This window comes from Mytilus trossulus, chromosome 2, assembly GCF_036588685.1.
Source record: "Mytilus trossulus isolate FHL-02 chromosome 2, PNRI_Mtr1.1.1.hap1, whole genome shotgun sequence".
In the NCBI taxonomy this organism is placed as follows: domain Eukaryota; kingdom Metazoa; phylum Mollusca; class Bivalvia; order Mytilida; family Mytilidae; genus Mytilus; species Mytilus trossulus.
Window position 1 is genome coordinate 61,236,166 of NC_086374.1, and position 28,000 is coordinate 61,264,165.

At 31.3% G+C, this 28,000-nt stretch overlaps 1 protein-coding gene across 4 annotated transcripts in view; it reads left to right on the forward strand.

Moving 5' to 3' along the window:
• The first annotated feature begins 255 nt into the window (after positions 1–255).
• Positions 256–28,000, forward strand: part of LOC134707707 (cytosolic phospholipase A2-like) — a 36,269-nt gene continuing 8,524 nt past the window's right edge. Inside the window, exons 1-10 of one of the 4 annotated variants that reach the window (XM_063567707.1) lie at positions 256–310; positions 16,216–16,262; positions 20,158–20,182; positions 20,703–20,784; positions 22,231–22,377; positions 23,184–23,302; positions 25,553–25,590; positions 26,691–26,823; positions 27,121–27,257; positions 27,772–27,994. In XM_063567707.1, the coding sequence (XP_063423777.1) occupies positions 16,246–16,262; positions 20,158–20,182; positions 20,703–20,784; positions 22,231–22,377; positions 23,184–23,302; positions 25,553–25,590; positions 26,691–26,823; positions 27,121–27,257; positions 27,772–27,994 (921 nt within the window). In that variant the 5' untranslated portion in view covers positions 256–310; positions 16,216–16,245. Of the gene's footprint in view, positions 311–1,179; positions 1,669–3,441; positions 3,459–6,210; positions 6,485–16,215; positions 16,263–20,157; positions 20,183–20,702; positions 20,785–22,230; positions 22,378–23,183; positions 23,303–25,552; positions 25,591–26,690; positions 26,824–27,120; positions 27,258–27,771; positions 27,995–28,000 lie in introns of those variants that run through there. The other 3 variants (XM_063567705.1, XM_063567708.1, XM_063567706.1) reach the window with 3 other exon arrangements.

Genomic DNA, 28,000 nt, shown 5'->3' on the forward strand with positions numbered 1-28,000 from the left:
AAATCTTTATCTATCAGATATAGTTCTAAACAAAAGATAGGGTACGTGAAAGATCGACCGACATTTATGGGTGATTAGTTTAACCCATAATATTTATTAAAACAATAGGAGTTTAAAAGTCTTAAGGGTGCCTTCCTCGAATTCTTTTTAGAAATAGCCTATCTCGAAGGACAACAGATGAAATTGAATAGGTGTTGTTTTGACATTTGTAATCATATCTGACTATAAAAATTAAGAGATGTAGTGTGAATACCAATGCGCCATCCGTCCACATAAGACCAATGTTCCTCAAGATATTGCCAAATTATCGGTAAGATACTTCTTTTTTATTCATTTATAAAATTTGACATTTATAAGATGATATTGACCTATGTTAAAACATGCGAATCAAAAGAAATGTAGGGGAATCATCATCTATTAGACACCACAATAACGATAAAAACTTGAAATGAAAACACATCAAGAGGACAATACACAGTCTTTTAAAACAGATATGTGCATATATTATTCTTTATATCAAGCTTTACAATTTCATATATATCCCAACAAAAGTATACGGAGAGCATAATTAGAGAGCTGAGCAACCGCAAACATGACCAACCCTTTCACATACTGTATTTGCCTGTCTGTAATTCAGTGGTGGCTGTGTGTTCCTGTGTATCATATCTGTCCAGGTTCTTAGTTTATTTACATTTGTAATGTTGGGACACAGGGGTTTGTAACAATTGCCGGGTTTACTATCCATACGAACCCCTAAACTGGTGATATTAATCAATGTGGACCGTATGCAGGTTTTATTTGAATTAAATTGGTTACGAATGATATCAGTGAAAATACCTAACTTGCAAAAATTAATATTCGTATATTTGCAAACAAAAAGGTAACCAGTGACCACAGATCGTTAGTGATTCGCCCCCTTGTTAGTAATATTACAATATGAAATAATACGAATTATTTCCATTCAAAGATCTTCAATCAACATTTTGTATACTTAATGATTTCAGAATTCCATGGTTGCTTAAGATTTATGCTAAGCTAGCATCGTCATTAGTAGCATTCAGACGTATAATGTTAAAGTCATTAATAATAGATCCATTTCAATCTAAGTAAAACGCTCAGGGTATATTGTATATGGGTAATACAAAATCAAGCATGTCAAATATCCGTTATTTACGTTTACAAGGTAACATATATGAATCAACCTTGAGTTTTTACCACCCTCTTTTTAATGGATAAAAAGTAGACCGTTGATTAATGTGTCATTCATAGATACACTTACGTGCTTTATTGACCATTGCAACAACAAATAAACAAATCGACTGAAATACATGTAGTAATTTATTATTAAATACATTTACGGAAACACGTTTGATCATTCATGTGGAGTTAAAAGTTTTATTTACCTTCTTAAATTTAAATTGGAAAGCCGGAACACGATTATAACATAATAAAGTAGTAAGATCTGTTTTTAGTGATATTTTGTGTTTGATTATTTTAAAGTTTAATAACAGTTTATCAATTTAAAAAGGACTTAGTTCATTCAGGATGGTCTGTTTAGTGATGAAAAAGTGGTGTTATATACCATGATATAGGGAGATGTTTGTTTAAACTCAAATGTTATTTGTGAGAATATATATATACACGAATTATAATTCGGAAACCATTCAGGTAACTACTGTTTTTATTATCTTATTATATTTTATTTACCCACTATATAGCCGAGTAAAACTTATTTTCAGTATGACTTGCGAAAAGTAAAAATATGAGCTATAACGGTAATATTGATTTTTGTTTATACTTCATTCACATTATTTAGGATATTATAGTTCACACGATGAAAGATAATTTGGTATATTGAATTGGACTTTGATCAGAAAAAGAATTAATATAATTTCGAAAAATGTGTGTAACTTGTTAACATATATATCATAATGCCCCCTCATTGATAGAATCCTGTCTCATTGTATTAATATGTATCATAAAAATCTTTTTTTTTTAAATATCTTTTGATTAAAACACAATGAGCTACATGAAAATCAATTAGATTTTTTTTTAAAGTGACCCTTTTGTACATCTATCATGGTTTTTTTTGTGTCGTGTTTATGTTGACTGATGTTTTCTGATTGTCATTTTTTCTTATATTTTTGTTGTCTGGCTTTTATTGATCCCCCCCCCCCTTTTTTGCGCCTTCTCGAGTCTCGTGTCTTCTCCCCTTATAAAGAACATTGTAAACTTAACATTCATTTTTCAGCCACGAAACAGAAGATACAAATTTAAACAGTGCATTAGAGCAAACTCATTATCATTGATTGGTTAAGATCTAATTACTGAATTGATAGAATACAAACAATCATAGTATTTCTTGTTTTGGGGCCAATTTTTACACTAAAATAAGAAATACTGTTCATCTTCAATTTGCAAGACAGTACAGCACCTTTCTTTTCTTGGAATTTAAAATGCCTTCTCCTTTCAGTCATAAAAAGAATGGTCACTTTATGTATACATTGTATTTTGCATATTGCTGATTGTAGTTTCTTTCCAAAGTGTAACTTTTCACATAACTTGGCTATTTGGAGGTTTTTTTTATCATACAAGTTCACAACAGAATAAATTTTAACAGGTTGAGGTGGTTCAAATTCTCGGACTACATTTAGTGGTTATCATATTCATAATATGACTTATAATTTTTTTTGTAAAATTTAACAAATCTAGTAAATTTAGATATGAGCTTGGAATGTATTCTCATAATAAAGCCCCCAAAACATTAAGTTAAAATAATTGGTCTCAACGCTCGGTTTCTCTCGTTTTGATTCATGAAATGATTAGCCTACATAATAGCAATAAAAGAACCATTAGAACAGGACTGTAAATACATGTATATACGTGGGAATTGTAAAACTATTTTTACGTAATTCGTAAATAATTAATTTATTGTGTCTAAAAAATCGAAATGTGTAACATCTTACCCGCTAGCAATTTGATAGTATCTATGCAAAAGGTTTTCTCACCCACCCAGGGGAGACAAAATTGAATAGCCTGGTTTTTTTTTTTATTTACGACGACTGCCGTGACTGGGATGATTTAGAAGAAAGTAATAAAAAACAAACATATTATAGTGGATACGTACTAATCTGCGTATTATTATTTTGCTTATAATATACGGTACTTAATGGAACAATTTTAAAAACCGGCTATATCAAAAACAGAAAAAAGAAACGTGTCCCAAAAATACAAAAATAAAAGTATATATATATAGTGTTGACAGTGGAATACTACGTATCAGGGCTGTTGTGCTTGATTAAGTTAAGATTTTATCGAACGGACGGGTCTTTCTTCATATGTCCTACGATAAATTAGTACTATCTGGTCCATTACTAGACTAGAAAGTGATGGACTTCTAGTAGTACGTATATTAGTCATTTGTCTAGCAATCAAAATACTTTATCTTGAAGAACACCGTAAGTAAACGGACTAAAAAAATAATCAATAATTTAATCAGTATTTTATTAATACTGTGGATTCTTTTATTTTCGTGGGTACCAATTTTCGTGGATTGAGGAAAACTTACATGTTCGTGGATATTTGATTTCATGGTTTTGCCAAAATCTACATACAAACCTAGTGAAAATTTGTCATTCGTTGAACTTTTAATTTCGTGGTTCAACTGTTCCCACAAAATCCACGAAAATTGGTATCCAACGAATAATAATGAATCCACAGTAGGCATATTTATAAATACGAAGTTATTCTAAATTGTGACTTTAAATGAAATTTAGTTTTTAGAATTTGAACCTTTTTTTTTAATACTTTCTTACATGGATTTGTAAAGAAATTTAGTATAGATTAGGCTATGCATAGTGTATGCATTTTGTATTGTAAAAATTTAAGTACAACACCATTTGAAGGTAAGGTATGTAATAATTCAATGAAATAAAATCGAAATATATTTTTACACTTCGAAAAGCCTTCAAAGACATGCAATATAAGGCAATAGTAGTCTAGTTGTCAAAATCTTTACAGTAAAATAACATGGGAAAATAACTGAAACGGAATTAAAAATGGCAAATTATTAAGTAAAAGTGCATCCAATATCTTCATGCAGAGCATTGTTTATTTCAAATTCAAGTATGTTGAAGTATGTTTCTTTCCGCCGAGTACTCTCTATAATGTCCGCATAGAAATTATTACTGTAGTAGAAACTTTGTCAATGTGGAAAGCATATCTTACTGTAGGATATGACCAACGATAAAAAACACAAGTTACCAACCATTCATTGTTGTTATAAAGAGATGTGTTTTCTTTTGCAGTCTTTTTTTTAAGTATCGCAGTATACATTTTTTTCAATTACATATCGGTATATACAGAAAACGATAAGTATTATATGATATTATATCAAATAATAACAAAAACGGTAGCGTTTAATATTATATAAATACGTAATTTAGGACATTAAATAAATGAAAACACACTAGAAAAGAGAATTGGATATATATTGAATTGAACTTTAAATCAAATAAAGAATTTAAAGAACTTTTATTGATATAAAACTTGTCTAAATTTTAGGGGATGATCATGCATGTTTCCATATCCTTTATTTGATATTTTGATGTCTTATTGACATTTCATTATTCATCTTCTCCCTTATTCATGCACATGTATAAATAGTATAAAAATGCGTGAAAATAATATAAGTTGACCTCATCATTACGGTGTTTCTATCTAAAATTCGTAAAGCCTTTTTTTCACTGTGTGTCCATATACACACACATACCTATATAGATGTACATTAGCCTGTGAGGCAGCCTGGAACTCTTGCAACAGCTTACACCCACCTACTGAATATTTAGTCCTGCTTCTTATTTTAGTATTGAAATGCAATAACATAACGTTCATAGGTGAACAAAAAATATGGGATAATGAAACAGCAATGGGAATAAAGATGGCCCTGCTTTCTTTTGTCAATATTTTAAGGGCAAAATAAAGAAGCAAATTCTCAATTCTTCTCTTTATCTACGTCTCTCTTGGTTCCATTTACAAAATATAGGGTTATTGCATGAATATTGGGGAATATTGTCCCGAGTAGAATTTTATATAATATTCACAAATATTCATGCAATAACCCTTTTAATATGCAATATAATATTTGAAAGTAAAAATTGGTTTAAACTAAGATGGTGTCGTTGATGACGTTATGAATTTTGAAGATTTATTGCACTAGTGTAATAATATAGGGTTATTGCATGAATATTGGGGAATATTGTCCCGAGTAGAATTTTATATTGCACGAGCTTGGGCAACAATAATCACGAATATAATGCCTACCCATGTTAAAACAACCAATAAAGTATAGCTTGCATCAATTATTTCTTAAGTAACAACATGTGCATCATTTAAGAGTTTAGAAGTGTTTTAAGTTAATGAAATATATTAAATGCATGAAGATTGATTCTTCTGCATTAGTCAATATACGCATGTGCCAACAAAAGTTATTTGATTTAGAGCATGGGTTTATTTATCAAGCGAAAGAAGCACGTCATATTAGAATTTATAACAAAAGAGATGATTTTAGTTTTCCTATTGTGAACTTTCTGGTTCTTTGTAACAATATTTCAAAATCAACATGTCAAAAGCGCCTACATATTGCTTCCTACAAGAAAAGAGGAAGCATACCAAAATAATTTCATAACATGATAAGATAATAAACATTCAAAGCTTTCCTGTAAAAAAAAAAGTGGACACATTATAGAGATCTTGAAGTAAAATATATGAAAATCGACGTAGTAACGAAAGCGAAAACAGAAAAGTGTTTTTCATATCAAACGTTCAAAAGCATCCAAACTCTCAATTCAGGATAGAAACACACTCGTTATATTCAATTAACGTTCACTACAGGTTCATTGCCGCTGATTTGAAATCACTTTGCATACTTGTAACCATGATGTTGTCTGGGTTTTTTTTCTCCGACCTGTGGTTATTTTGCCTCATTGGTATCTTCCACTATTATGAAAAAGACATAATGCAAAATATTGAGTTTCTGTCAGATAACAAAGGACAGAAAATAGAACGGTTTGACCACTGTTTCTTTCATTTTGAACAATTACCAGGCATCCCCCAGGATAAACAACGTATGACAAAGAAATTACATGTATCTACTAGTATCATTTTTTTACGTAAATTGTTAATTATTTATTTAATTGTCTCTCAAACTCGTAAACTAATTCTTTACGTTTTAACTAATTTACTATTATAAATGAACATATGAAACGGTTTCACACCAGGGGAGACAATTATAAATTTGAATAACCCGTGTTTAAAGTATGGGACTTGTTTTTAAAAGATATGGTGGATATCTACTGGGTTATCTTTTCTCGTGATATATTTGATACAACCTTTTCATGAAAGAGACTAGACTGTAAAATAATATATGAAGTAATTGGTATCCTGCAAAAAAAGTGTGCAAAGTACTGCGTACCAGAAATCTAAAGTAAGTAACTATTGATTTCATAATAATGAATATTTTAATCATTTATAAATATATATTTTAACACATTGATATTTAAAGTTGTGACTAAAAATAATATTAAGATAAGAATTTCTAACGGTGGATTTTAAACCTTGACTTAATTAAATTGTACATATGTATATAAATGTGGTTAACATTGTAGCACGTTTGCAGTTATACAAAAATATATCTACTTGAATGAATGGTGCATACAAGTTAGTAATATTCAAGATATATAGTATATTTTAAATCTATTGAAGACATACATTTTTTTATCAATAGCAATAAACACAGCATTGTGGTATGCTCAAACTAACTATAAAGTTTGAAGCAGACTCGGTTTCTCTAATGACTTTTGATAAAGCTAAGATCATTTTTTTTCAATAATTTTTATGCTATGTCATTAGACATGATCGTCTTCTTTGTTATAAGATAAGATAAATATAATGATTATTTTATTTAAGTGTCACATATATTGATCTTACAAGTATTGAAGTAAATATACAAGTTTAATACACAAAACAGTTAAAACAAAGATCAATACACAGCCTATATAGAATTAAAAAAGATTTTTAAGAATCTGTACAGTTGCCCATGATATTATTTCCCTTGATTCATTTATCGTCTTAATCGTAAACTGAACTATATCGAATTTATTGTTTTGCATTTGTTTTATATTTTTGTATTCTTTTTGATGATCGTATATTTGTCTTTTGGTCTGTTTCATTTTCTCCATGGTGTTGTCAGTTTATTCTCGACTATTGGTTTGTATCTTTCGTCCCTCTTTCCAAACGTTTTATGTCATGAACATTTCGATAAATCACATATAAAGAACGTGCAACTTGACTATAAAATCATCCTCCTTCCAGGTTATAATTCTGTGTTCCCCGGCACATTTTTGTTGCTTAATTTTGATTATAAAACATTTAATCTTTTTATCTTTCCAGAGCGCTTTTGTTGAGTTTAATTTGCTAAAATGAAAAGTGTTTTTTTAGGACTCTTTTTGTCTTTTGGCCATACACGGTATTATAGGTCTCAGCTGGGTCACTTTTTTTCTTTCTTACTGGAACAAACACCTTAAGAAGATATATTTGACACGCAAAACATCTTTGGCACTGAGGGGGATATTCTGTGAACAGAAGAATATTGAAAAAAGCAGTGTTTTAAAAATATTTTGAGAATTAAAAGCATTTTAACATCTTTCTCTTAAAAAAACCTAAAAGAATGAACAATCGAATTAATAAGGATTTTCTTATCCTAGGGACAGATTATCTTAGCCGCGGTCGGCACAACCTTTTGGAATTTAGGTCCTCAATGTTCTTCAACTTCATATTGTTTGGCGTTTTAACTATGTTGATATAAGCGTCATTAATGAGTTAATGTGGACGAAATGCGCATCTGGCATATAAAGCCTGATACCTTTCGTAAATAACGAAATTTCAACAGAAAGACATGAAAATAAACGTGATAAACAATATGTACCCTATGTGAAGGCCAATGACGAAATATATACTTAAACTGTCATTCCAAACATGTTTAAAATTTCGTTCTCGATAAATAAATTTGATTGTTTACGTCATATTGTCTGGATCTATTTCATTGTCCGTCATGTGTTGTTAATTCTTTCGTGAAATGGTTGATTGACTTTATCAACTTTTGACACGGATGGTCCGACAATTGATCCTTTATAGAGTTTTACTTATCCTAAATATAATCTTTGAAAACTTGATTAATCTATACAAGATTTATATTTATTTCCATCAAACGGTGTAATTCATTTATTGGTCTAAACCTGATTATTTTTTTCTATAACTATTTAACGAGGATATACAAGTACTACTTTAAAAGTCACTAGAAAACACCCGCGAAATCGCGGGCATTTAGAGCGTGGTTGAAAGTATGTAAAGTGTTGTAGGAAGAATTTTGTAAAAGATTTACTGACTTGTGAATTTCAGGAATAGTATCAGAAGTAATAGGTACATGGGGACAGGAAAATGTTTTTTTTAAACCTCCTTCTTTATTTCCAAAATTCCCTATGTTTTTGTTTTCTATTAATTTCATTATGAACATACATGTAGTATATTATGAACATTCAAGTCAGGGTCCTGTATTTCAGTGGTTGTCGTTTGTTTATGGGTTTCATATTTGTTTTTCGTTCATTTTTTGTGAATAAATAAGGCTGTTAGTATTCCCATTTGAATTGTTTTACATTGTCATTTCGGGGCCTTTTATATAAGACTATGCAGTATCGGCTTTGCACATTGTTGAAGGCCGTAAGGTGACCTTTAAATGTTAATTTCGGTGTCATGTTGGTCTCTTGCGGAGTGCTGTCTCTTTGGCATTCATACCTCAACTTCTTTTTTTGTAAAAAATTTAATGACTGGAGAATTTCAGAAAAGATATCAAAAGTCATAAGTAATTTGGGACAGGATTGTTTTTCTAGCCCGGCTCCTCCTTTTTCCACAAAAGAAATCCTTTTTTTTTTGTTAGTTCTCTATTAATTTTATGACACATGGATAATGTTAGCGCTTATCTCTATATTATGAACATTCATAAAAGGGGGGATCGCACCAGGAGGGATCCTGATCCCGATATCCCAGTCTTTAGAACATGAAATCCCGAGGTTCCGAATTTAATATAAATTACATATCTCGACATCCTGAAATTCGAAAAAAGAAATCCCGGATCCCGAAATGGTCAATCCTGAAATTTCGATCTTAAAAACACCCGTTCCCGACGTCCCGAAAAGGTCCTTGATTCATTTATTACTATAAATAAAGTGTATTTTCTTTTAAATTCAATTCTCAGGTTAATAATCTATCCACTGCGGTCATTGATATATTATACAGACACTCTCTATTTAATAAACTCTGTGACCGCCGTGGATAGTAAACTTGAAAATGGTATCAGACAGAAAATACACTTTATTCCAAGTATATATGTATTTGTTTTAAAGTATACAATAAACGCAAGCCGGATGCCTTATCTGATTAAAAATTTCGTCCAATGACGGATATTAGACAGAAAATACACTTTATTCGTTGTATATATGTATGATAAAAGTATACAGAAAACGCAAACCGGAAGTCTAACCTGACTTAAAATTTCGTCCAATGACGGAAACATATCCGGACGACTTTTTTCTCGTTTTTCTCCCAAAATAACTCAATCTGGATAATCATATGAATGGATGACAAATGCGATTATGCACTGTATATATAGAACACAGAGGCATGAAGATTAATTTATTGTGGAAAGAAGAGAAGCGACACCCAAAATGAGGTCTTCTCGTTTAATAGTATAGATATATTTGTGTAATTAAACACTGACTATTAACTGGTATAACTATGCGAGTTTACATTAAAGCGTAATTTTTTATTGGATAACTTTTATTTTATTATGCAAATACTATTTATAATATAATTATATTTGAAAATTCAATATCCTCTAAACTGGCATACTTTTTTGCATATATATGCATACTTTGGGCCCAATGTTTTACTTGAGAACTGAGTCATCTGATATATAGTTACATAATAAGAAAGTTCAATATGGTATGTCAATAAAAGAGATGCACGAATGGGAGTGCAACCCAATAACAGACACACACAAAAATCAGTAAATATAGACAGATATCGGTTCAACACTGACATTTTAATTTGTCTCTTCGTCTAAAAGAAAACCATATATTTATCAGATTAACTTTTAAGGTTACAGTTTTATAATTAAAATAACGAGATTATCGATCAAAGTCCTTTAACATAATATTTCCTTTGGGTAATTCAAGTATACGTGGACGAATGAATAGAATGGCCCAAAATAATGCCAAAATATAATACGCAATGAAAATTAATGTGGTTATAAAATATTTTTATTTGATTGAATCAAGTTTTTAATTTTGTATTACGAATCACGAGACATATTGGCCGAATTTCAATAGAAACCAAAACGATCTTTGAAGAAAATTATGTGCCCTTCCCTCATAAAAAAGTTTTGTGACACCTTGGCACTGAGTTCTACTATCTAGATCATTCGGCTATATGTAGGCTAAATTTCACATTTAAACGTTTAAAAAACCATGATCACATTATATTTTCAAATTATTTATATAGTCGTACCAGAGAAATATAAGCAAAGTCTATGCATAAATTTATTTCTTTTTTAGCATGATAAAGGATAGAGATATCAAAAGAAAATGCTAATGTGTTAAAAAAAATAATTTATCGGTTTTTTTTTCTCAGTATGAAAACCATCTAATATCATCAAAAATGGACAAGATTCAAAATCAATAATCTGTAATGTCTGTTTCATTTAAAGTCATTCAGAATGCCGAGTATATAATACGTCTCTGGTATATAATACCGGCGTCACACACCAGCGTATAACTCCGACGTTGGCTAGGCGTGTTAAAAAATCATGCACGCTGCCAATACGCTAGTAATTTTGGATGCATTCAACCTGTCAATCATATCTGTAACGTGCGCACAATGAGCTTTAAGCGTGTATTTGGCGTACGAGAAGCGTACGTACGCGTTTATCGTGCGTTCAAGAAACGTATGTTGGCATATGCCTGGCGTTTGTCTAACGTTGATGGAATGCACGCTACGAAGGAAAACAGTTTCTTGAACGTACTTGAGACGCGTTCCGGTCGTATCTTGTACGTACTATTATGAGGCGTTCGTTACAAACACACTATCATACGATTTAGTTAAAGTCGAACGATCTTGGAGCGTATACAATGTGCCCCAAACGTTTCTCAAACTTATCTGCACCGCGTTAAACGCGCTTGAAGCGTATGCATTACGTGCGTGTAGCGTTCAGGTATACGCTAGATGCACGCTTGAGCTGGATGAAATTTTGAATGCTGCATTAAAATTCCCTCAAGTTATAGCGTTCACCAAGCGTACCTTTGTATTTCGACGTACTTCAAACTTATGCAACGCGCGTTTGACGATTGCTTGACGTTCCTCCTGCGTGCAACTAACGTATACCGACTTTGCCAATTTTCTCTGTACGTTTGGTGCACGCCGGTCTATACGTCAATGTGTGACGCCGGCAGTATACAACCAGGAGATTTGATAACAATCCATTCGGGATCAAATGATGTACTAATAGAGATGTTTTTATATAGGCAGTCAGCAGGGTTTAAGAACATCAGTTGTTCGACCTGTTAGTCAAATGCGTTTTGTTTAAATATACTTTTTCACTCTTTTGGTCTTTTGGAAAATGTTGTTTGTGCTGTTTTTAGACCCTTCTACAACGAAATTTGTTTGACATGCACACTTATAAAAATTGCGTTTTTTATCCAACGCAGTCATAGGTTTGAACGTAGTTTTCAATTTAGACTCGTTTATATTTTATGTTTGGGCATGTATCATATTTTCCCTCCGGTTTATATGATCCGTTCATCCTATATATTGACTCTTAAAATTCAAGAGTTAATCTAAAAATGAGGGTACTTTCTCTAAAAATGAGGGTGCTTTTTATATGGCCTTCCAAATACCGTTTCGATCCCTAACATCACTGAAGAGACATTTATTGTCGAAATCCGGATATGGTGTACTAAAGAAATATTTACACCGAATGTTTGTGGCACAACATCCTGTCCACAAGTTAACAATTTTTTTTTCTGTGACGTATTAAATTTATAATAAGATCCATTTTGTTACAACCTGTGATCAATTTTATTTGGCAATCGCCAATGGCAGTCAGCAGGGTTTAAGAACATCAGTTGTTCGACCTGTTAGTCAAATGCGTTTTGTTTAAATATACTTTTTCACTCTTTTGGTCTTTTGGAAAATGTTGTTTGTGCTGTTTTTAGACCCTTCTACAACGAAATTTGTTTGACATGCACACGTATAAAAATTGCGGTTTTTATCCAACGCAGTCATAGGTTTGAACGTAGTTTTCAATTTAGACTCGTTTATATATATATATATATATATATAAAACGTCTGTATAGTAGTCAACGATTTTCCCCACGAGGGCGCTGGATCGTTACGAGTAACGATACATGTACACATATATATACAACTCGTCTAAACATCAACCCAACAATGTTAGATCTGTAAATTTGCTTTCGCAAATTTTTGGTTCTTCCCTCGCCGGGATTCGAACCCATGCTACTGTGATATCGTGACACCAAATCGCCTGCACTGCAGCCGTCCCGCTAGACCACACGACCACCTGGGCTCTCCAAAAAAGAGCTTTCGGTGGGCATGTGTTACCTTTCCACGTCAGTTTTAATCTAGCGGCGTACTACAGTACATGATATATAAGGCATGAAGATGTTATTGTTACAGATCAGCTAAATTATCTATAGTAAAGGATCCTACAAATTAATGTAAGATACAGTCACAGAAAATGATTATATTCATAAGTACGTCTGAGTCAGTGATATATATATATATATATATATATATGATATATATATAGGTCGCCAAACGGCATTCAACAGTGGGTAAAACTAAAACCACATAGAAGGCTAAAAAATGTCCCGATATTTCTATATTTAGACAAGTTTTGTAGTGTAATAGGTTGAATATTTTTTTTTTGAATCCAACTAATTCGTACAGAAGGGATCAAGATCTTTTGAAACCAGCAGGATTCAAGTTTTTACGTCGTAATTGTCAAATTAAAAATTGTCAAATTATAAAATTATAATCCTGGTACCTATGATAACAATTTACACCACTGGGTCGATGCCAATGCTGGTGGAAGTTTCGTCCCGAGGGTATCACCAGCTCAGTAGTCAGCACTTCGGGGTCATTTTTATAAATTTCCTGTTACAAAACTTTGTATTTTTTGAAAAACTAAGGATTGTCTTATCCCAGGTATAGATTATCTTTAATAGCCGTATTTGGCATAACTTTTTGGAAATTTGGGTCCTCAATACTCTTCAACTTTGCACTTGTTTGGCTTTGTAACTAATTTGATCTGAGCGTCACTGATGAGTAGTGTTTAGACGAAACGCGCGTCTGGCGTATAAAATTAGAATCCTGGTACCTTTGATAACAATTTACTATTTACTAATGTTTGCGTCTTTGTCAGATTAACTTGTTTGTTTGTTTGATTTCTTAGTCACTTGTGTTGTATGTCTGTGGTAAATGTGGCTGCAAGAACTAAATAACTGTCACATTAACTTATCGTTCATCTATGTTTGGGTTGCTCACCTAATTTTGTAAATATAACGTAACTATAATACTTTTAGGCGGTAAAGGTACCTGTAAAACCAGGTTTAACCCACCATTTTCTTTCCCACATGCCAGTACCAATTCAGAAATATGTCAGATATTTTTCAATTGTTCCCTGATTGAAAGCGTTTGATTTTGTTAGTTTGTATGGACTCTCATTTCCAAAATTTTCATTGGAGTTCGGTACTTTTATTCAGGAATATGTATTCCGTTTAAGGTAGTCCATGGAGACTGATATCAACGGAACAAGACATGACAAGTTCATTGTTACTACCATTCTTAATAACTAAAATGATGTGCATCTGTTACCCTAAGCTTGAAATACTTTATTTGCACAATTTAAAAAAAAAATTATATACTGTTTATAAATAAGAACTTAAGATGTGGTATGATTGCCAATGAGACAACTATCCACATAAGTAGACAGCTCTCTCACAAGCAAAACAACCATAACTGTAAAAATATAAGGGCATAAACTACAGGCACGGGGACACATTCTCCTGAATCGTTTAATTGTAATTCGCATTTAGTGCTTCGGTGTAGCTTTACTAGAAAATAAAATTTGGACCATCTTTATAAGGTGTTTGTGTTGTTGTAATTGTATGTATTATTGTCTGCGGTATACTTTTGCTACTTCATTAATTTCTGTGCCGACATGATTTATCATTGATCTATCTTTGTTTTGGTTTATAACATAAACATAGTTATCAAAGGTACCATTCTTATAAAACCATTTGGAACACTAAGGTTTTTTTTATCTGCAAGAAAGATTTAGCTGATTTTTTTCACATGATGGTCGATGCTACTCAACTTTCATGATGTGTTCAATGCTCTTCAACTTTGTACTTAATTTTGCCTTTTTGAATTTTTTTTTGGATTCGGGCGTTACTGATAAATCTTTTGTAGACGAAACGCGCGTCTGGCGTATATATAAAATTTAGTCCTGGTATCTACATGATGAGTTTATAGACAGTAAAATTACAAAAATCACCAAACAAAAAACTAATGCTTGATATAAGGGAATTCGCTTGAACAATATGGAACCTACCTATACCAACCTCTATACTACCAATGAAGTTTAGTAATATGTAATAGAACTTTTTTTAAACAAAAAAGCAAGTTCAATAGGAAATGATTAATTATTATGGATATATCATTATTAATCAAGAACAAGATCTTCGTATCAACAAAATTTTAAAGGGAAAGAACTATAAAGCATGTATTTGTCAGGGTAAGATGTAGTTAAATACTAAAATGTGTTCACGAAAAATACATGAAAATAAATGAAGCATGTAGGTTATAAATTCAGGAATAGTGAATCACAAAATTCTTTTATGAATAAAGATACGATTTTCGAGGTAGACTGTAACAAATGTAAACACCCAAATCTATTGACAGCTTACGATAATTACTGGTACATTTGTATATGGAATCTTATAAAAGTTATAATATCATATGCACATTAAAAGTTATATTATCAATTATATATATTAAAAGTTATAATATCATTTATAAATTCTTTATAACAAAGCAATACAGTTTTTAGTTAATTATCTACCGTGTGAGAATACACATTCCCTTCAGTATTAGTTTAACATACAACTGTTAAATATCAATCACAACAGTCAGGTTTTTCTACCCTCAGACATTCATTGTAGATGGTCTCCGTCAACGGTTATAAATCTTTAGTTATGGCACAAATTCCTATAATTTTGGTTTTCAGTGCTCTTCAACTTTAATTATGACCTCCATGGTCAGAGCATCCATGTTGAATAGGGAGCAGCTTTTCATATAAGAAGTAAAATTGTTAAAACATATCATTAAAACAAAACATTGCTTGAAAATATGCATAGAATTTCCCATACTTTTATACTATTTCCACCTAAATCCAAAATATCTGCCCCTTTTTCAATAAGTCAAAAACAGCCGTAAAGTGGCTCATTGATTTGATCATCTTATGCAATCGAAATGCTGCAGTTCTCAATTCTCTTTACAAAATCTGATTTCATGTGGAATGCTAATGGACACACTTTTGGTCGAAGTTTTATGTTACAAATTTTACTTTCAGATTCAAAATATTAACAACTAACTGGAAAAAAGAAACCAATTAAAATTAACAACCCTATGTTGTATTTAGAGTTAAATTTTTGTTTGAAATATATTTGTTATATTGAGATTTTCACTGTTGCATGTTTCTGCTATTTCAGAGGTCTCTTTTTAATGCAGATTGATCTTAGCTTTATTTCCCTTCGAATTAAGATCACGAATTATAATAAAGATTCAATCCTTTAACGATCCTGACATCCTTGATGTTTTTTTTGCGGCAATCAAAAATTTTGCAGAAAGATAAGCGCTATATGCAGTGCCAAACGGAAATTCTAATTGATTATTCTTCAAATAAGAGTCCGAACCAATGTTCCAAATTGACGCAATATTAATGTTGCTTAATACATGCTCATACATTATATTGAAATCCCTTCGATATTCTTTATTAACATGATTTTTTTTGTTTATTTGTAGAATATATTGAAGCACTTGTAGCAAACTTCAATGAGTAACTTAGAGAGGTGAGTGGGATAATTACTGATAGAAAACAATTGTGAAATATCAGAGTATCTAAGGTATATCGGTTTTACTTATTTGGGTAGTGGAGCAGGAAAAATGGTTTTGAGCTAAATGTGTGCCAATTCAGTCTAAAACCAAAAACTGGAAATATCTAATAATATCCATTTATTGGGTAACGGACGTTAATCTATTGTTTCGATTTATTACTGACATAGGCGAAGAAAAAAAGGGTAGGTCGATTGCATTTTCGAGTTGTTTTGTGTATGTGTGTTTTGATTGTTACTTTTTGTTGTTCCTTTTTTTATTTTGAAATTCTGTAGAATAAGCTTTGCATTCTATCGTTCTAGTCATTTCTGTTAGTTTGCTATACTCACAGTAAAGGGTTCGTGGGAAAAGGGGTTATTTTGATTATTTTATATTTTTACAACGATTATCTAAATATAAAACATAGAAAAAGGACGTCACTTTTATATGTGAAGATAACCATTATTTTGCATGTCAGAAGCGGATTATGATTTGATTTTTTTAACGGTTGACAATTAAAGCCAAGAGGATGGGTTAATACAATAGTAGGATTAAGCATATGATCGAAAACACATATTTATTTTCTACAAACTACCCGGTTGATACCAAAAAACGAATATCGAATGCCAGTATTTCATACTGCAACCAACGACAGCCACTGGGATGTCTAACAGTCACATTTAAAATGAGGCTTACTAGTATGAGCTTTTTACTCCCTACATCTGGGACAGTCGATTAATAACACTGGGTTTATAAGTTGGAAAGGGCTTGACTCATCAGATTGGCACTCAACACACACACAAAAAAACCTGAAAAAGATACCGATTTAAGAGTATTTGCAGTTATTGAAAACTAGTTCAAATCCAATAGGAATTGATGAATAAATTATGTTTTCATAGGCAGGCTTATTACAAGCCAGCAAAGTTTCGGTAAGGAAAAACTATACAGTATATGATTCATAAGGGATCAAACCTGAACCCGTAGCATACTTGTCATTAACGCACAAGTGCATATCCAAATGATTATCTGTTTTTATTTGCTTCTAACATACATTATAATCCAAGTATATAATGAATATACTTTATGTAGACAACTCCTCAAAATGTGCTTGTAGTTCTGTTTTTTTCATCCTGCTTTTCGATACCTTTAGGGAATTTACTTTGTATTTGAAAAATAGATAAATCATTTATAGTTTGACCAACAGCATAGCTATGATACTTGGTGTTCATTTTCCAAAGATATATCAAGTCGAAAACGAAAATTCTCTGTGCGCAGAATAAAACAAAACCCGACAACTTATAAAAGTAAAGCTAAGTTACTCTCGACATTGCAAAAAGTAAAATCACAAAAATACTGAACGAATGGAAATATTCCTGACTTGGTACAGACGTTTTCAAATGTAGAAAATGGTGGATTGAACCTGGTTTTATAGCGCTAAACGTCTCACTTGTATACTTTGAAATATTCAAAATTGTAAGAGCGTTTTGTATGATATTGTTTTTGCTGTTGATGATTATTTCCTCCTCTAAGATGACCTTAATAATTTTGTCCTGTTAGATTCTGAGACCAGAAAGAGTTTTCTATTTTGCCTACATCGTTTACTTCAAAAGTTGATAAAAAGTTTGTTAACGGAGAACCTTGTTGCAATATTGTTATACTATTTTAGGATAGAAACCAAGTAAAATAGATATTAATTCAGTTTTAAATGCTTTTCGTGTTTCTGTAATTTTCTTGTTTGTCTGTACAGTTATCTTGTGATGTACGTGTACGTGATCTCTTCATTCCGAATGTTGATCCATCTACCTTTTTTGTAAAGTATATACATGATACATCTGTAAAAATCTGCGATACAATTAACAAGAAAACAGCATAAAAGGTATATAAATGATGCAGAATCCAAATTACAATGAGTACAATTTAATTGAAAAGTCAACGATAAACAATCAACAGCATGGCGAAAAGAAGGAAGATGAAAAGGAAAACAACAATCTACACAGCACTTTACAGAAAACCAACCATTGAGTAGCATGAGTCTTGCCATCGACCAAAAGATCTCAGATGCACAAACAGTTTTGGATGTCCTTTCCCACCAGTTTTATCTTCCACTTATATCAATATAATAGAGTTCATGTAGATGTTAAGGGTTACATAAGTGCTGCATATAATTTTAAAATTATTTCGCCTTTCAGTTTTGGCAGACTTCGTCTGCATAATTACAGGTAAAACGCAAAATACAAATTATCGCATTTTTTCAGTTTTTTAATCAGTTGCTTTGACTATTTATCAAATCAGTTGTTTGATTAATGTTTTACATAACATTCATTTAATTTGCTTAAGGCAGTCGCCTTTTTTTAGATATATAACTTCACACGCAAACTATACCACTAAGCACGCGCAGTCTGTTGTATACATATTCATACCTTAAACTTAATTACTAGTAGTATTATTGACATGTAAATCAACTAGGTGGATTCTCGATACCCGAAATAAACAAAACTTGCAATGCGCATACTACTCTCACATTTGAAAATCCTATGGTTTTTATCCATTAAAATCCAACATATGTTTATTATAACATTGGAATATTAAAAACAAATGAGCTCATCACACTGGATTTCACCTTTTTAAAGTTTGGGAAATGACTTCTGATTTTTCCTCTCGTTGAGCAGATAAGTTTACCTGGTTATGATTGGGTGTATATTTGAATACATGGTCTTTCCTCTATGACTGATTGCATATGCAAAAAGAAACCTGATAAAAATACCGAACTTCAATGTTAATCAGAAAAGGGAAAAGTCTATAAAACTTTACAAAATCAAACGTTGGACTATATCAAACAACGACACGAACTGAAAATCTACTGGTACTAGCACTTTCTTCGGGAAATGTCGAGTTATTATTAAGTAAAGGCAACAATAGTATACTGCTGTTCAAAAGTCATAACTCGCTTGATTGAAAACAATTAAACAAGTTTGTATAGCTAGCTAAACCTCCAACTTGTATAACAGTTGTACAATTCATTCTTTCAAAATATGGATCATTATGATTTGACCAGAATTACACATCTGTTTTAAGAGTAGCAGTTAAAAGTTCAACACCTTTCGTATTCACACTTCATATCCGCATGCTGATTATATTTTTTAACTGCTCATTTGCTACTAGAGAACCTACATATTATTAGTAATTTTATAATTTGTGTACACTTTTATTTTTGATTTTTCGAGAGAAAGATCTTTGCTAACTGTTGTTTTAACCTTTGCTACCTAACTTGTATGATATTTTTATGATGTGTATGACATTTAATATTATGACATGTATACATTGTATTTGTAATTGTCAAATTTGATTTTAAATTAATTTTCAACTGTTCACATGCAAATTAATGGTAAACATTTTATATTTTTTATTTCACTTGCTGCGATCTCTATCGAGCAGTATTTAAAAATACATCTACACCAGTCAAAAACGTGAATGTTATAGCACACACAATCAATGTCCATTTTACCATATTTAAATATTTACTTCCTCTTGTTTTTATATTTTACAGAAATGTAAATATGCTGATGATCATACAAATTATTGTGAATCACAACACATCATTTGTGATATTTTCTTACATATAGCCACATCAATGATAAATTCTTTATATCATTAATTTGTGACTATATCTAATTTTATGTCTTAAATTCCAGCTTCGATCCTTTTCACTAGTCTTAATTTACATTTGAACTTCCTGTGGTTTTTGTAGTTTACAGAAATGTAAAATATGCTGTTGATGATTGAAATTAATTGTGATATTTTCCTTACATATAGCCTTATCAAAGACAATTATATTATTATTTTATATTATATCTGATTTTATCTTTATTCCAGCTTCGACCCTTTTCAGGTTTTTGAGGTGAGTACTGATAATAAATTTATTTTTGACTATTATAGTTTAAGCCAAAACACAATCAATTATATATTTGTTTTAAATTTCGTATGTATAATTTATTGTTTCTTTCAATCTGATCTGGTATCTACTTAATAAAGCATCATTACTGTTACACTTCTATCATTAAAAGTTCTTTCAATGACATATACACAAACCAGTGCAATTAAAAATCTAAATTATAGTTGAATAAAAATAACCTTCGAAGAGTAACTCTAAAAGCAAGGTCATGTACAATTACTGGTGCATGTAACAAGTATATGTCGACTTATTTTCGTTTTTTTGTCCTTATCAAAATATGATCCGCTAGATATTTTTTCTATTGATTAACATTTTATAATCAGTAAATTTTATAATAAGTAAATTGGTGTGAAATGCCAATACAAAATGCAATGTTTTATTATTAATTGCCCTGAACCCTCAATTCAATATATGATATATTCCACAGCATACTTCGTTTTTTTAAAAATGCATTCCTTTTTTATAGGTATCCCACTATCCATGTACAATACTATATATAAAAGTAGTGAGAGGATACAATATAACTAAAGGATGGGCTGCAGATCTTAGTATGTTGTAGTTATATAAGTAACAGCATGTCACTGAAAACATTAACAATTCCTTATATTTCTGGCATTGACTTTTTCCCCTTAAACGTAGGGTCTTTTTTTTCTGTTTTATTTGTCTTAAGTCTTACTTTTATCATATGTATGTCGGTTAAAAACTCCTCATATCTTATGCTGTATTGTTATAATTATGTATACTCGATTTTCAATGTGGTATGAGTGCCAATGAGACAAATCTCCATTCAAGTCAAAATTAATCAAAGTTAAACATTATAGGTCAAAGTACGGTCTACAACACGGGGCATTATATTTGTCTAAACACACTAATTTTAACTAAATGTTTACAAATCAGCATGACTCACATGAGGTGTTACATACAATACCGTTAGAATGTTAACCATTTTGTATCAACTGGCATATCTAATGTTAGTTTTTTTCAAGAGCAAACTAAACAATGTTTTAGGTGATGCAGTTACTGTAAGAAACCATTGCCTGATATTTTATTCTTTAGGTTAATTTTGCTATATATTTTGATACAGCTCGTCAATAAATCAAAACGGAACATACCTCGCAAAATGGTTCCAATATATATCAATGTTGTTTTGTATTCTTGAAATTTAAGGCCATTTTTCACTGTTATTAAAATTATTCAATCGCGTAGTGGAATGCACTATTTGTGGATCCTATAAAATTTATAGAACTTTTGGACTATTTCAAATATATTCTATATTCTGAAATTAATTCTAACATGCTTTTGATTTTTTAACCCTGTATGCTAACATTGCCCATGTGAAATTTAAAAATTGTTTGTGTAAACATTGAACGACAAAAATATGTGACGTATAAAATTTTCCGACGCTAGACACGCGAATCAATGAATGTGTTTGTAGATAGATGTTTTTGTGTTCTGTTAAATTGTTCCTTTTGAAATTGTTACACGATGATGACTGCTGTACCAATCTTTTGACTATTTTAATTATTTTGTCTGTTTAGTTCATGCATCATCATTTTAAATATAACGGAATTGGATAAAACCGTCAAGAAAGTGAGAGTTTTAGCGCTATAAAACCAGGTTTAATCCACCATTTTCTACATTTAAAAATGCCCTTACCAATGACAGTTCTTGTCCATTCGGTTTTGATGTGTTTTGTCATTTGATTTTGCCATTTGATTTTGGACTTTCCGATTAGATTTTCCTCTGAGTTCAGTATTTTTGTGATTTTACTTTTTTTTAGCTATTTATTGAATATACATTCTATTTTAGCATCTCATTATACTTGACTCTTAAATTTTGCAACATCTCTTTCTTTATTTTATTTTTGTCCAATATTATTTTTATTCTGTAAATCCTGCATGGTTTTTCTTCTGTTTACAAAAAGTAAAAAAGTACTGATCATTTATGCAAACAATTTAATAGACCTTCAAATATTGAACTGATTTATTTTACAGTGGATACACCAGATCCGTTCGTATCGTTATATATAAAGACATCTCCAAACTGTTTGCAGAAGACGAAGACTGTAGATAACGAAGTAAATCCAGTATGGGATGAAACATTTCAATTCTACCTTGATCCTAGAGATAACAATGAGCTTGGTATAATCATTTGCTTTTTTAAGATACATAAACTTATGCAATACATATCAGTAATTTCATTCAATAAAATAAAGTACTTATCTTACTACCTACAACAACTATTTAGATCAATCCTATATTACATTAACCCTCATTTAATCGAGTTATGAGTATTTAATAGCGGTATACTACTTTTGCTTTTAGACCATATGAAACACACAAACTAATATTAATGGAAGAGATTAAAACAAAATGCATATCATGTAGATAGCTTAATTCAAAAATAGAATACGAGCAAGTGGACAATCTAAATGAAAATGATTGAGCTTAAAAAGTCTTATTACGAATTTGCATACCACTTAATTTTCTTATTCATATTGTAAAATAACAAAAATACCGAACTCCGATGAAAATTCAAAACGGAAAGTCCGTTGTCAAATGTCAAAATGTCTTTCTATCCCTGTAATAAATTAAGGGTATTATACTCGAAACTTTATTCATAACTAGTGCAGTCTTAATCAGTCATATTTTCTGTAATGCTAATCCAAGTTGTGTTATGACAAATAAAAATGGTCTCCAATTTTTTTTAATGGAACGAAAACGTTTCCACATGAAGCAATGTGCGATTCCTATTCACCAATATTACAAACTTTTCTCTGCAACAACATGATAAATTATTTAAAGTTTTTGACGTTTCATTAAGACAACAATTGTTCACTTGATATATTAGAAGTAATATTTGTAGAATCTCAAGTTAATTTATTAGTAGATGCAAAGGTCAGTTATATGATTTCACTTGTGAACTGCTTTTCTTTCCTCAATTTCAGAAATTACCTTGATTGATGCTAACTATACAATAGACGAAACTATTGGTATGTGTATCATAAGTCTGAAGGATTTACCATATGCAACAGAGAGAGAAACAAAAACTTTACAATTCAATAAGGTACTGTTACCACATATGTATATATAATAGTTATCAAGATTTTTATCAAAAATAATGAAAGTAATGTTTTTTTTCCAATAAACCGGAGGGAAAATATGAAACAAGCCCAAACAAAAAAAAATAAACGAGTCTAAATTGAAAACTACGTTCAAACATATGATTGCGTTGGATAAAAACCGCAATTTTTATACGTGTGCATGTAAAACAAATTTCGTTGAAGAAGGGTATAACATCAGCACAAACAACATTTTCCAAAAGACCAAAAAAGTGAAAAGGTATATTTAAACAAAACGCATTTGACTAACAGGTGGAACAACTGATGATCTTTAACCCTGCTGACTGCCATTGGCGATTGCCAAATAAAATTGATCACAAGATGTAACAAAATGGATCTTAATATAAATTTAATACTAAACAGAAAAAAAATTAACCTGTGGCCACGATGTTATGCCACAAACATACGGTGTCAATATTTTTTTAGTACACCAGATCCGGATTTCGACAATAAATGTCTCTTCAGTGATGTTAGGGATCGAAACGGTATTTTGAAGGCCATATAAAAAGTACTCTCAATTTTAGAAAAAGTACCCTCATTTTTAGATAATCTCTTACATTTGAAGAGTCAATAATATAGGATGAACGGATCATATAAACCGGAGGGAAAATATGATACAAGCCCAAACAAAAAAATATAAACGAGTCTTAATTGAAAACTACGTTCAAACCTATGATTGCGTTGGATAAAAACCGCAATTTTTATACGTGTGCATGTAAAACAAATTTCGTTGTAGAAGGGTCTGAAAACAGCACAAACAAGATTTTCCAAAAGACCAAAAAAGTGAAAAGGTATATTTGAACAAAACGCATTTGACTAACAGGTCGAACAACTGATGTTCTTTAACCCTGCTGACTGCCATTGGCGATTTCCAAATAAAATTGATCACAAGATGTAACAAAATGGATCTTAATATAAATTTAATACTAAACAGAAAAAAAAAAAATTTGTGGCCACGATGTTATGCCACAAACATACGGTGTCAATACTTTTTTAGTACACCAGATCCGGATTTCGACAATAAATGTCTCTTTAGTGATGTTAGGGATCGAAACGGTATTTGGAAGGCCATATACAAAGTACCCTCATTTTTAGAAAAAGTACCCTCATTTTTAGATAATCTCTTAAATTTGAAGAGTCAATAATATAGGATGAACGGATCATATAAACCGGAGGGAAAATATGATACAAGCCCAAACCAAAAAATATAAACGAGTCTAAATTGAAAACTACGTTCAAACATATGATTGCGTTGGATAAAAACCGCAATTTTTAAACGTGTGCATGTACAACAAATTTCGTTGTAGAAGGGTCTAAAAACAGCACAAACTACATTTTCCAAAAGACCAAAAAAGTGAAAAAGTATATGTAAACAAAACGCATTTGACTAACAGGTTGAACAACTGATGTTCTTTAACCCTGCTGACTGCCATTGGCGATTTATATATTCCTACCTATCGTAAAAAATCAACTCATCTTTTATTTATCACTTGTCCTGACTAGCATACTGTCATCGTATTTGTGTGTATTATCAACAACATATATAGCATTAGTGATTATCCCTGTCTTGTATATATTTATTAAGGTCAACATAACGGAATGTTTAAGGATCAGATCTTTCTGATTAATAAATAATTTTTTTTTTTTCGATTGTGCGTCAATCGATGAAAAGTGGACGATAGAATTACTTGTGTATTTTGTCTTATTTTGAATGTTGATAAATTTTTCTTCAACAAATCCTTCATTACAAATGCCATGTTTATAACAAATGCAAATGCAACATAATTTAAACTCACATCGTATGTTAATGGGGTTCGCGTTATCAATCGTGTCTTTATTATGCAGTGTTTATGAATAATTTCATAACACTATCAGATGGGGATTTTGACAATTACTGTTTATTCAGAAATGCTCATGGCCAAATATTTGAAAATCGAAAACTTTACACAAACGTTGAAGAACGATATAATAAAAAAAAGGACAAAAAATATAGCGAAATGAGGTAAGGAATGTAAGGGAGATATGTTCCCTAATTTATGATTTTTCCCCAAATTTTAACTGTAAATTGACTTTTTCGACCGTTTGTAGTCATGGTATTTTATTTTTATTCAACCTATTATTTTTGTTTTCACTTCATTAATCTTAATAACCTAATTATCTTGCATAGACTTTACAACTTTTTTTTTTTTTTACAGACGTCAGAAGTCGACATTGAAATGTGGGCAGTATTAAGGTATGATTACTAACATTTATTGAAAAAAAACATATAATATCATAGCAGTAGTGGAGGTTAACCTTGGCATATGACTTCAACCTAAACCTCCACTACTTCGCCACAAGACATTGGTATTTGATAACTGTGATGAACTAGACAGTTGTGACTATCTAGGATATTACATCCCAAAAGTAATATAAACAATGAACCGTGTTCATTTCACCTGACGCCGTGTTCCAGATTGAAGTAGAATGTCATCATGACTTTTAAGAAATGTTCGAATAAACGCATTGTATATGTTACAGTTGTACCATTTAGTATTAGCATTTAATGTCTCAGAGAGCCCCAGTCACACTGTCACGTTTCAAGAGCTACGTTTTATCAGACGGGAATATACGTAACGATGCGTATCGAAACGTAGTAATCCTTTGTCCAAAACGTGACCTGCCCCGTATGTTTTGAAAATTCAACAACAAACGTAGCGAAAATTAGTTAAAACAAAGTAGAAACCTGGTAAATACGTATCAAAGCCTAGCGTACCGTAACAAAACGTGATTACTACGTATCAAAACGGATCAATGAGTGGTGAAAACGTTGGTCTACCCTGGCTTTCAAAACGTAGGGATGGATGAAGGATCCATTGTATAACATCATTTGATAGAGAATAAATATCCTATACAATTTGTTTATACAAATTCAGAAAATATTACAAAATAAACTTAAAAATACTACGATAGAATTTTGTTTTACGCCAAATACGCGTTAAGGCGTATTTATAAACTAATTAACAGTGATATTAATCTTCATCTATTCACTGTTCGAGTAAAATCAATCCAATTAGTATTGATATATGACAGAAAAAAATGAAAATGATCGTATACAGAAAACCAAACAAACTAAAATAAAATAAATCTGGTTCAAATAACAATGCCGAAAATATTTAAAAAGTGTAAAACTCGTACGTCCAATGCGCTTTTCAGGGAAAATCAAATTAACAAATGTTGACAGTAGTATTTATCTGTTCGTGTAATATGTAAAAGAAAGTAAATTAATATATATAAACCTTGATAGTTTTATTTTCTATAAGTGGCTGAGTACAAATTAATTTATATTTGCAGTGTCACGCCAGATCTAAGATTCAGTCTGACGTTATGCGAAGAGGAACGAACATTTTTAGCTCAAAGAAAACGAGTAATTTTTGAGAGCATGAAAAAACAGTTGGGTTCAGATGCACCGAAATCATCTAGAGAGGTAAATATATTTTTTGGGTGCGAACATATATTTTCACGGGTAATTGGCTGTTGATATATGACGTAAATAAATTGATATGTTCAATTGCTTCGGTTATCTCATTCGAAATTGTAGCCTTAACCAGAATTAAACTGTAACATTCTGAATAGAAATTACTTTCTGGAATCTATTTGTTAAGCAGACTATTAATATTAAAAGTTACTGTTAAATGGAAATTAAGCATATCATTTTTTTGTTTAAATATAAACAGGTGTTATTTTGATTTGAAACATTAATAAGACGCTTGAAAAATTACAGGTACCAACCATTGGTGTGTTGGGATCAGGTGGTGGTTTTAGAGCAATGACAGCATATAGTGGCGTGTTTTCAGCTTTAGTTGACAGTAAAATACTAGATATGACAACATATGTGTGTGGACTGTCAGGGTCAGCATGGTATGTTATAAAAGGATAAACAAACGGCATGTTCCTGAAATAAAAAAGTACACTTCAAATGGAATACATAGATCATTATGAATTCATTAATTTTCACAAGAAAATTGAGAATGGAAACGAGGAATGTGTAAAAGAGACAACAACCCGATCAATGAGCAGACAGCAGCCAAGGCCATCAATGGGTCATAAACACAGCAAGAAAATCAAGAAAAAAATACAAGAAAAAAAAAACATACATGACAAACAGACCAGAAGCCCCCGACTTGGAGCATGCACAGAGATGCAGCCGGGGGGGGGGGGGGTATGTTTTGTTATGTCTCAACCCTCCCACTTTACCTCTAGCCAATGTAGAAGAAACACTCACACAGCAATAGACATAGTCACACCCAGTCTAAATAAAGTCCGATTCCCATTTTGTAATCAGGAACAGAAGTATCAAAGCAAAATGACTCATATATATATATACACGTTAATGCAAAAGTTCTTTTTAAAGGAAAAATATTTAAATTTTAAGGTATTTATCTCAACTGTACTCAAATCCAGAATGGCCAAAGAAATCCCCAAAAGAATTACAGCCACAGTTAAAAGACAATATAGATTCTAGTCCTTTCCTGTTGCTTGGACCACGGAGCATGTATAAATATGTTAGTAATATTATAGAAAAACGACGTCAAGGTCAACCAGTCAGTTTTACTGATTTCTTTGGACACCTTGTTGGTGAAACTTTGCTACATGAGGTAAGG